The sequence below is a fragment of the Barbatula barbatula genome (assembly GCF_947034865.1).
Source record: "Barbatula barbatula genome assembly, chromosome: 25".
NCBI lineage: Eukaryota > Metazoa > Chordata > Actinopteri > Cypriniformes > Nemacheilidae > Barbatula > Barbatula barbatula.
The window spans coordinates 10948827-10960573 of NC_136788.1; the positions used below are offsets into that span (position 1 = coordinate 10948827).

General features: G+C 36.9%; 1 protein-coding gene across 1 annotated transcript in view; it reads left to right on the plus strand.

Moving 5' to 3' along the window:
• Positions 1–11747, plus strand: part of map1ab (microtubule-associated protein 1Ab) — a 32863-nt gene that overhangs the window by 6879 nt on the left and 14237 nt on the right. Inside the window, exons 3-4 of the mRNA XM_079450350.1 lie at positions 11244–11326; positions 11497–11634. Coding sequence (XP_079306476.1) covers positions 11244–11326; positions 11497–11634 — 221 coding nt within the window. The remainder of the gene's footprint in view (positions 1–11243; positions 11327–11496; positions 11635–11747) is intronic.

Genomic DNA, 11747 nt, shown 5'->3' on the forward strand with positions numbered 1-11747 from the left:
ATACTATTTGTTAAAAGTCAAATCTGCTTGAAATAGCCCTTCAATGCTTAACTCCAAAAAAGGAAATAAGTTTACAAACAAAATGCGAGTTTCATAATACAGAGGGGCCTTGAGGGAGTGGAATGGAATTTTGAGGTGAATATATTCAACAAATATTATTCATCTGTGAAATATAATGGATCCAGTGCAGAGCGTTACAATATTTGTGAAGCTCCAGGGCTGATACAATGCTCTGTTGTTTTAGTAATCTTCAGTAGGCCTTTGTTTTAAAAGACACTGAAGGACAGGCGTGCCGGCACACAGACACGGAGACGTAAACAAAAACACTTAAGCCGATGAGACAGTGATTTGATTCTTGTGACAGTGATATCTGGACTGGTGTATTGTAGAAATGTCACTTTTATCACGTTTTATGGGGTTTCTTGTGAAGAAGTCTATAGAGAGCCATAGCGAGCGCTGTCATGCATTATGGAAGAACAGCAAACATAGCAGATACCCTAGGTATTTGTAAAGTGATGAAAAACTATATTGTTACTCTGTTTCACATCAGTAGCGATTTCAACAGTTCATGTTGTATATTCTATATGAAATATTAATTATTTTCATCTTTTTATATGAAAAAGAGGGAAACTTCTCCGTCATATATTTCATAGGCTGCTATAACATAATTTTTCTGTTTTGTTTGTTTGTAGGGATGTTCATTCATAAGATTTGTTCTGACATTCAGAACAGTTCAGTGGAGGGAGGTCAGTCATGCATAATTGAAGCTGCTCAATAATTGATGGCTTGGATATTGATAACACTGCAGATTCTCTTTGACTCAAAGCTTTGCATCATACTGTCCGACTTACCTGGCACTGATTTTAACATTGATTCATTATCATGAATATTGTAGATAGAGGTTTACTGGTTGTACATTTTTAATGCTACAGTATTACTGGATGATGGTGGAAGAAAATACTTTTGTTAGAATAATAAAATCAGATTCAGAATCAGCTTCATTACAATTCATAATATATATATACATTTGTGCCCGTGCACTCCAAAACCAGTCATAACTAGCACAGATGTGGGCCTATTTGTAGCAATAGCAAACAGAACAATGAAGGGGTCAAAATTATAGTTTTTTCTTTTATGCCACAAATCAATAGGATATTAAGTAAAGATCATATTCCATGAAGACATTTAGTCAATTTCTTACCGTAAATATATATTAAAACTTTATTTTTGTGAGTGGGTGCAGCAAAATCGCGAACAAAAATGTCCGGAGACTCGCTACTGCCTGCCCGGGATCACCACTTAGGTTTGGTGTCCATGTAAAGCTTATAGATATAAATAGATTTTCAAAATATTAACCTTTATGACTTTTTATGGTTTTGTGGACCAGGGTCACGTGGAGTATATTGGTATAAATAAGTATAATACATAATATTTGAATGGGCACAACAGAGAGAACAGTCTGCAACAACCACATGCTTGAAATAGAGTTCTCATATTATCCTTTTAAACCATGTGACTTCTTCAACAAACCTACTCCTGTCAACCACCTATTCAGATATGATAGATTGACCTGCTGAGTATGCTGTAACTGGTGAGATGTGCATGCTTTGGTTATGTAAGACCAGATACTTTATTTACAAAACGAGGTAGAAATGAACATGAAACATCATTCCCAACCCATTTTTCTAATCTGACCATTCAAAATTCTCAAAAAAGGTGGTATGACAGGGGATGTGAAAAATAGGTAAGCTTGATTATAAAAAAAGGATGAAGAACACAAGGACAGACACAGATGAGTCTTTTACAATAAAACCAGATTCATTATGTGTGAATTAATTTCATTCAATCAATTTATTTATTTATTACTGACAAGTCTGCTGGACTGAAATCGTTTGCACATAAAACGAAAACACAAGCGAATTATTTTATATCCCTCACTTCTATCAGTTTTATCAGTCACTTGGAATAACTTATTTAGAAGCTAGGTATAATGTCAACACGAATTGAAAGGGTTATTTCTGGTGCATTGAAATGATCACACCTCCTCCCTGCCCTTCTTATAGACAGTAGCAGCATCTGTAGTTTAATTGGCGGGTGGCTGCAGCCAGAGTTGCTGCAACCATCCCGTTTTGCTCGAGAGCCCAAATCTGCCAACCCACATACACACACGCACACACACTCTCCTCCTGCCCCTCCCACACACACACACACACACACACACACTAGCGACCGCGGTGCCTAACATTCGCGAGACACACGACGCTCCGCTAAAGTCAGCCGAATCTGCATACGGTATGTATCATTTTTTGTCATTTTTAGACTACGTACAGTTTTACCGCATGCAGTTCGACCGCTGCCGGGACTTTCTCGCAGTGTCGCAGTGGTCAAAACAAAGAATCGATACGTGCCGATTGAATCAGACTCTCTAGACACTTTATGAGACCGTGACGTCTGGGAGGATGTGTATCTTATGATGTCAATGACCGCATATTTGTATATGTATGTTTGTTACTAATGATTTGAACAATTAAGCGGTGATGGCTGATCGCGAGACAGGACGTGGAAAGGTTTTATCATTTGTCTGAGGGCGATTTAACGACTGGACTGTAGTTTTGTGTTTGCGAGACATGTCTTGTTACGAATCGTGAGATGGACACCTTCCAGAGAGCCTTATTGCGTTATCCAAATTAACGGGATTAATGTGAGGTGACAGTATGATGGATGGGTCACACTGACCAGGGCAACTTTTATGTGCATTGAAATGTAACTTGTGCAATTGAACAGGTTGTTCGACGGCGTGAGTATCGGCTGTGGTTATTTATTAAGGGAAGTTCATTTTCTTATATTTATCCTACAAAAGCAACACCATTATTTGCCCAATGACGCACTTGTGCATCGAGATTATTACGTTTTGCATTAAGTAGTCTATATATTTTGGTAAACGTGTAGCCTACTTGTCCTGTTGAAAATAAGTCAACTGTGTTATGTTAAAAAGTTGTAAGCAAGTAGAATCTGAGATATGAATGTGAAGTTTGTGATATTCAGTTTTATTGACTGCTCGTTTTTTTCATAGGGTTATCCTTCTGACAGGAATGCTGACATCTTTTTAAAATAAAATAATGCAAGTACTTGTCTATGTCAAAACATAAGTAAATACACAAATAAACTGTTGTCCACGAGCCTTTTATGCCCCAAAAATGTTATGCTCAGATTTAACAGCTCGGTGACTCAGCGAGTCTCTCTCTCTCTCTCTCTCTCTCTCTCTCTCTCTCTCTCTCTCTCCTCTCTCTCTCTCTCTCTCCTCTCTCTCTCTCTCTCTCTCTCTCTGTCTCTCTCTCTCTCTTCTCTGTCTCTCTCTCTCTCCTCTCTCTCTCTCTCTCTCTCTCTCTCTCTCTCTCTCTCTCTCTCTCTCTCTCTCTCTCTCTCTCTCTCTGTCTCTCTGTCTCTCTGTCTCTCTGTCTCTCTGTCTCTCTGTCTCTCTGTCTCTCTCTCTCTCTCTCTCTCTCTCTGTCTCTCTGTCTCTCTCTCTCTCTCTCTCTCTCTCTCTCTGTGTTTGTCTGCAATAGGTTTGTGCACCATTCATGAAAAATAATGACTAAATGGATGACTCGCTCTGTTTGAATATCATCTCAGAGGTTAATCAGCCACGTTTAACCGGTTGTTATGTCTGAGACCGACCTGCTCTTGATAAAATTGTATCAAACGGGTGTTTAAAAACAGGAATATTGTAACTGTACTGATGTGACGACATTGGTAGTCTAGGTGCATGTTTACTAAGGTGATACTGTGAAGACTAGTGCAGCCTAGTGAAGACTTTTGTTAGCTGCGTCTTTTGTTATTAGGCTTAAAGAGAAGAAGCTGTAAGCTTTTATGATATCATTGATACTAAGGTCCCTGAGTCAAAGTAGGGCGTGTCAATCTTATTTAGGAAAAATGGTTAACAGTCCAGAAAAGTTGAGTAGTGGGGCTTTACCAAGTGACTCACAGGTTGTTCCAGTTGTCGGAAAATACCGAAAAAAGGAACAGCTAATTTTAGACCTCACTGATTCCAGTTTTCATGAACAACACACTACTGTAGCTTATCCAAAACATAGGGTGCTCCCTCCATTGGCAGCATCTTAAAGGAATAGTACAATAAAACTCACAATTTATTCACCATCATGACATTCCAAATCTGTAAATGGCTGTTTCCTCTGTAGAACACAAAAGGTTTGTATCCACGCAGTGGAAGTCAGTGGGGACAAATGCTGTTTGGCTAACAACGGTCTTCAAAACTATGAAGAAAATGATGAAGTTATTTTAATTTTTGGCTGAAACTATCTCTTTAAAGTATCATGCATGCATGTATTCTTCACAATTCCAGAATGCACTAAAAAAATAAGATCTAAGAAGTAACTAAAGTAAAGTCAATTAGTATATAAACATATATGATATAATACTTTTAATTATCCTTATATTCTTGAATAAAGAAAACTCACAGTTTGACCCAAGGTTCATGTATAATCATTGTCATGTCATTACAAAGCAGTTGCCTCTATATGTAAGTTATGGAGCACGGTCCAATTTAGAAAATATTAGCAATTCAACTTTGCACTTTCCGAATAATCTTTTCGGCTTAAGGAAAGGTCAGTTGAGACAAAGAATCTCTAAGTGGTGGATTAATCTGCGGAAAAGGACAAGACCCAAGTGGCAGGTGCCTATCTGTAGTTAATACGGCATCTGGAGCATGTACTTTTGATGAAGTATGGTCAATATAAGGATTCAGTTTTCTTCATCTTCAAAGTTAAAATCAAAGCTAATGCTATGCTGCAATGAACAAAAACTGTGATTCTAATGTACTTGTGTACTCACTGTAAACAGACCATACTGTTTATTCTGAGTATTGTATTGAAACCAGATCATTAACCCATTTAAATGCACAGCGCTTTATGCAACGCTGCAGGTTATGGCAGTATATTAAAGCAGCTTTTAATAGACTGTGAAAAATAGTTGTAGTGCTTTAGGAGAACGGTTTAGCCATGCAGAGAGTTGTTGAAGAGCACATGTTCAAGCAGAAAACTAAAAGCACAATACTTGCTGTCATGGTAAGGTTAAAATATTATCTTGCAATTAAGCATATTTTACTGCAAGTATGCAGCATCACTGCACTGTTACAATTGGCTTTAAAGGGCTGTAACAGCTATATATTAAATGCAGGCAAACAGCTCTGGGTTTTCAAGTTTTTATTGCTTAATTTAAATTGAAATGAAGAATGTTTGTGCCTGGCACGGCACTATTTCAGGGGCGCTTGGTAAACCCGGATGGTGTGTGGTTACTGAGACGTCAGTTTTCACTGAACTGTCTAGTAATTGTACCCCTTAATCTTTCATTTTGTCTTCTGAAGGTGCGTGTTGGTGGATACAGCATGTGGGGGTGTGCACAAATGGCCATCATTGGGTTCTTGCAAATTTAGTGTGGGTGGATTTCCCTCTTATTTCTTTGTAGTGCTACAGTGAGAACTCGTGCACTTCCTGAATCACTGCAGCTTAAATTAGCTTGTAATTGCTACTTGTTATAATATCTTACAACTGTTAATCATGCAGTTTGTCTTAGAATTGTGTTTCTTTATTGTGTTTATCTATTTTTATTGGGTCCAGATTTATTGGGTCCAGAAATTAAACTTGTGCAGTTTACAGTGATTACTCATTTGCAGAATATTTGGCCATTTAAAATACTGTGAATAATTATAGAAAATATTTGCGATAATATTAGCATAACTGTTGACATTTAATAAAAATCTTACAGCAGTGAGTAGACTTACTATAAATCATAATTTAATTAGACTTAAATTATATTTTTAAATTAAATAAGTTTATTTGTTTATTATTTTTAAAATATTCAGAAGTTTTTCTGAATTTACTATTTATAGGTATGTATTTAGGTAAAATTATCATTCTTTGTTTTACTCTGTGAACTACTTCTCCCAAATTTTAAATAAACGATTGTTTCTATTTGCATTTATTTGCAGAAAATGAAATGGACTGAAACAACAGAATGATGTTCTGCATTCTACCACTGATACTGTAAAGAAAAGCAATTCATTGTCACTTTTAAGGAATATGTCAGTAATATTTGTACATGTATTTAGGAAAAGTTAGAAAAATATTTTTAATGCGATATCCTTGATTTTTATCACAGTTCCCAAGTGACTGGTAATGCTGTCTGTCTTTCACATTGCTATTGGATGACTTAATGTCACTCATAAGGTTTGATTTTGTTGAATTTCAACAGATACTTGACTGGAATGGCCACAATGCATCTAAAAAGGCTGATTAAATATTTTTTCTTATTTTTTCTGCGGCTGTTTATACATAGAAATCTCTTCAGGTTGAATATTACTTGCAACAGAAAGCTTAAATACAGCTTGTCATGAATCTTTTACTGACAAAAGATCTTGCATACATCAATATGTTAATAATCATCAGCTTCTTACATTAAATTAATTATGCATGAACCTTCACATTATTTCGTTTTTCTAAAAATAGTTATAATTTGACCCTTGAAATCTCTAAAGAAAATGTATGTACATTTATAATTCTGATGACAAATAGTTTATGTGCCAGTAAAAATGTATCCCTTAGTAAATATGTCTGTGTTCTAATTAAAATGATCTAAAGCTCTTGTTGCCCAGTAACCCAGACAGCAACATGTTTTCAAATCCACCCGTAAGCTGTTTGTATATCGTGTGGTCTGTGCTGTTAAAGGGTTGTGTAAACACACTGACATTTCACTGGAAATACTACTGTATGTCATAGAAAACAAGCCCTTCATCTCTGAGGTCAGATGTTTTTAAGCTACCCATTATATTGCAGTTAACATCTCAGCATGTGGATTTCATCATCCGTCTTTTTTAGTGTTGACAAACTGGGACGTGTTGATGTGAACTGTCTACTTACCACATTGCTGAGCTTATATTATATCTTAAATACTTACTTTATACAATAAAGAGGTAAAATAAGTTATTTACATGCTAACACTTCAGTCTTGAATTTTATCAATGTTTGGCTCAATTTCATTCAGCAAACACTAGGAGAACGGTGTGTCGTCTCCGCAGTGCAGGAGAAACATCCAGCACTTACGTATTCAGAACCACAAAGTTGTGGCTTCAAATGCTAATGAATGGGCTGTGTGGTGACATGATCTCATAGTTGGCTCGGGATGGAGTTTTCTGGCCTCCCAGGACGCTGTGTTACAGCATCAAAAATCTTCTCTTGCTTTTTATCCCTTAAAGGTACCATTCTTTAGCTGTTTTCGAAGCTTTGATTATGTTTTTTGGGTGTTTAACAATGGATGTTCATTTTTCTAGTTTAAAAAAGGCTTTATATTTCACATTTATCAAGTCTATTGTTCACCGCTGTCCCTCTTTTCACAAAGCTATTGGATTTTTCTGGTTTGTTCAAAGTCCCTCCTTCCGAAAAACTCTGGCGTCAACTTCACTTCATCAGTTAAAAACATGCGGAACAATCAATGTGTAATGGAGGTCTGCTAGTGCATGTGCAAACATTTCTTTCCTACTATGGCGAGGAAAATGACACCGGACCGATTGGCTAAGACTGGTTATATTAATAACATTAATAACAGAAGTGTTCGTTTTGCTTTTTTATATTGGACCCAAGTTGGCATCACAGGGAATGGCACCTTTAAAACAAGCCTCCTTCTAATTTTTCACTTTTTGTGCTTTTCTGTAATCTAGGATTCATAGTATTTCAACACTATAGTTTGTGCAGTACCAGTTGGAGAGGCTATACAGTATGCAAATTAGACATGAAAACACAACAAAGTCTTCTGTTGTCAGTGGCCTGATGTATTGTGCAGTGGCCACACCCTTACACAGGTGGCTCAGACTCAGTGACACACTTGTGCTAAAAGAGCCTTTAATATGCTTACCATCAGAATCAATCTACGCTGCCAAATCACTGGACTAGGATTACCAGAAGTAGGCCATTTTACTTTTGTGTAGGTCCAGCAAGAAGAGTTAAAGATAAAGGGTCAAGACCAAAGATATATTAGGTAGAAAACAACAGTGACAGATACAGTAAGCGAGACCAAGGCTTTACTTAGTATACAGAGCACTGTACAGTATGTGAAATACTTAAAACAAACATAGAAAAACAAACAAACATCACTAAAATCTTTGAAAACAAACATCTTTGCTCTCTTTTCAAATGCAGCAGCGGTTAAAATTGACAAATTCTTCATGTATTTGATGGAAAAATTGGTATCTAGTTAGTTAAAAAAAACAGGTGTGGCATATTATGTCATACTTTATGAATAATCCACCCTTCTTATTGAAGAAATGCAATCATTGCAAGGCCTCCATGTCTTCTGTACACAAAATGGCTTGTTCCACTAAGGAAAAACAGATTTAATGTTGCTAGTAAAACACACAGTACCGAGACACTGTCTGCAAGGTTATTTGGCCTCAGAAGCACACAAGACAGCAGCACGAGTGACTGTTTTAGATGCTGGAAAAGGCGATTTTGTTCACTTCCATATGCCTTAATCTCTTGGGTGATCATATCTAGAGCAAAATATGTGGAGCAGCGCTGATGCTTGGTCTGTCTTCTATCCTTGCACCATTGGAGCTTTTTTTTAACAGAATGCCCTCATTTCTGGAGTTCATGAGCGGATATTAATATCATCATCAAGCAGGTCAGGTGACTGCAATGAGGTAGAACTGGATCTTTACACGGAGACCTTAAACAACGACTGCTTCATAACACTACATTAAAACTTTAATTAAGATTGAGATGAGAGTTACTCTAAAATCCAAAATTAAGTGAGGGTGTCTGTTGAATTTGTTTGGAGTACATAAAACAGGTCCGAAAGAATGGGTCCAAAAACTAAATTGGTCTATATGACCATCTATATGGTATTTGATCATTTGGCTGAGCAAAAAAGCAGCACCACATATTTGTTCAGTCTAATGTTCTCTGCGATGCACAAACCCCTCCCATAATAGCACCTGTCTCACCTACCAAAAACAAGGAGCAAATCATGGTTCATGACAATCTAAAGCCTCTTTGCTATTAATATAGAAAACACTTAAAATGCATTGTGTGTAAATGTAATCTTTAATCACCTTTTTGTAAAGGATAATGATCTGATTTTATGGAGAAAAAAAAGATTTGTTGACCTTTTTTAGACTTCTAACATTGAACGCTTCTTTTCAAAATTGTAAAGCTCATGGCGACTGTCTAGACAGTTTCCAAAATGAACATATGTAATTATTTTTATCAGCAGCGTTTGTGAGCAGCATACAGTGTTTAAATGTAAATCTGATAGAGCCTCTGGGTATCGTGTCGAAGGCAGTGCACAGAGAAGACAATCCTCCTCTGTTTCCAAACTGCTTTGTCACTCTGGCGCACTGTCGCTCAACAGAGAGCAGCTGGGGTAAACCTAAAGTTTGTCGTTTCCATGGCAGGCCTTTATTATTTGCATTGGGCGCATCCTGGTGAAATCTGCCTCACCAGTCTTCACATATGTTGTGTTTTCACTTACGTATTTCTGCCTCATACCATCTGTCTGATGGAAGCAGTGCTGGGTTAGGCCAGCTTGGTCCAAACTCAGGTCATGCTGGTTCAGCAGCTCATTGATTATACAACTAATTCCTCCAGACACAATGTTCATATAATACTTAAAGAAATGAAAACGGAGGATAACAGACTCTTGAGGCAAAGTAAAACATACAGTATTAGTTGTACATTTGTATCATGTGATTTCCAACTATCCTCTATTAGCTTTGCATGGATATCATTTTATAGTTATATAGAGTTTAATCCCTACCTCTGGCTGTAATCCAAACATCCATGATCTCCTTATCACCATTCTGGCAGGACTATCTATATAATACATGTACATTCTTTAGCAAGACATTATACATCTGATTGGTCAACCATTTCATGCACAAATTAATAACTCAGTCGGGATTTTTTTTGTGTATGTGCAGACATATTTTTCAAGAGATTTTTTACATTTTGGATGGATTTTGTAGTTATTTAAGGTACTGTATTGTACGGTTTTCTGTAGTGATCTCAGGATCAGGAGTCCTTTCCTAAATGAAAGTAAATTGATGTAGTGATTGTCATATAGCTGCTGTCATTGTATTTCAGATGAACAAATCAATGCAGCGTTATTAAGGGACATGTTATTGAGGATGCTGTGTTAGCCATTTAAATGAGTTCTTATACATCCCCTTATTTGACCGGTGCATTATACACGTGTTTCCAAATGCAAATCATATAATGACTAAATGGGGTGTAATGGTACACATATTGGTACCGAACCGTCATGAGGAAAATTCAGAATGAAGTCATCATTCCTATGCCCTACTCCCTTCGAAGGGCAGAGCACTTGGAGTTTAGACTTTGGATTGAACAGTGCATTTGCGTGCTATTATGTAGACGTTTGGAATGCACTTACATTTACGCATTTGTATTAAAAAGTTACTCTTTTTTCCGAAGCGACTTACATTGCATTGTACTATACATTTGTTTTTGACTATGTGCAATCCTCTGGTATCGAATCCACGATCTTGCAGTTGCTAGCACCATGCTCCAACCACTGAGCCACAGGTTTTAAAAAAGTTTTTTTAAATATGCTATAGAATATTTAAACACTAATATATATAAAAATATAAAACGTGTTGTTTATTTGCAAACAATTAGGTTTTATGCTCAAGTAATGCCATTAAAACAGCGACATCATCTGACAGACACAATGCTTCCTTGTCATAGGAATTTGCCAGCTGAAGAAAATGAGGAAATGACGTTGCTTCCTTTGCCAAATTCTTTCCAAATGTCTACATAATGGCACGCAAATGCCCTGTTCACTCCAAAAAAATCTAAACTCCAAGGGATCTGCCCTTCGAACGAGTAGGGCATAGGAATGACGACTATATTTAGCATGTTGCCCCGTGACAGTTCAGTACGAGTATTCGTACCGTTACACCCCTACTACATAGAGTTTACAACTGTGTTGAAACGTCAGTTACGAGTAAGATATATCTCAAAATGCCTGGATATTGACAGCTTGCCCTTACTGTTCTTGAAATGCAAACAGAAAGCAAAATCACTTCTCTTATGGGATTCAAGGTTGTGTTTTAACCCTAGAAGTCTATAGCTGTAATTATTCTGCGATGGAAGTATAAGAGAACAAGATCAACTGTTTTATCAGTAATATTAACAAAAGTGTTTTTTTTCAAGGGCAAAGGACTCTGCACCACAAAAGTGATGTTCTTGAGACGGTTGTTTTGGTAAACCCATCAGAAGATTCTGTTGTATCGGAGGTAAACTACATTTATTTGGTGCTATTCTTTTTTAACAAAGACTTATTAATGGATTTGATGTTGAACTGAATAACCTTTGTAATGCACAACCTTGTGATGACTTGCTGAAAACAGACAGACTATAATAGGGTAATGTGTTTTAAATCCCTCTATGTCTCTTTATGTCCTAGATCCATTCTCTTGTATCTGACCAAGCTGTGCACAAGCTACTGGTCCTGAGTGGGCAGAGCTCGGACCAAGGTGACCTGGTTCTACAAACTGGAGTCTTCAGTCATCAAACCTTCTCACGTGTGTTTGCTGATCCTGGGGTGAGTTTAGATCATTTAAATAATTTAATTACAGCATTTTTTTTAATTATCCTATTCTATAAATCATGATTAGATTGAAAAACAAACACATTGCTCCGGTTGTTTTACATACA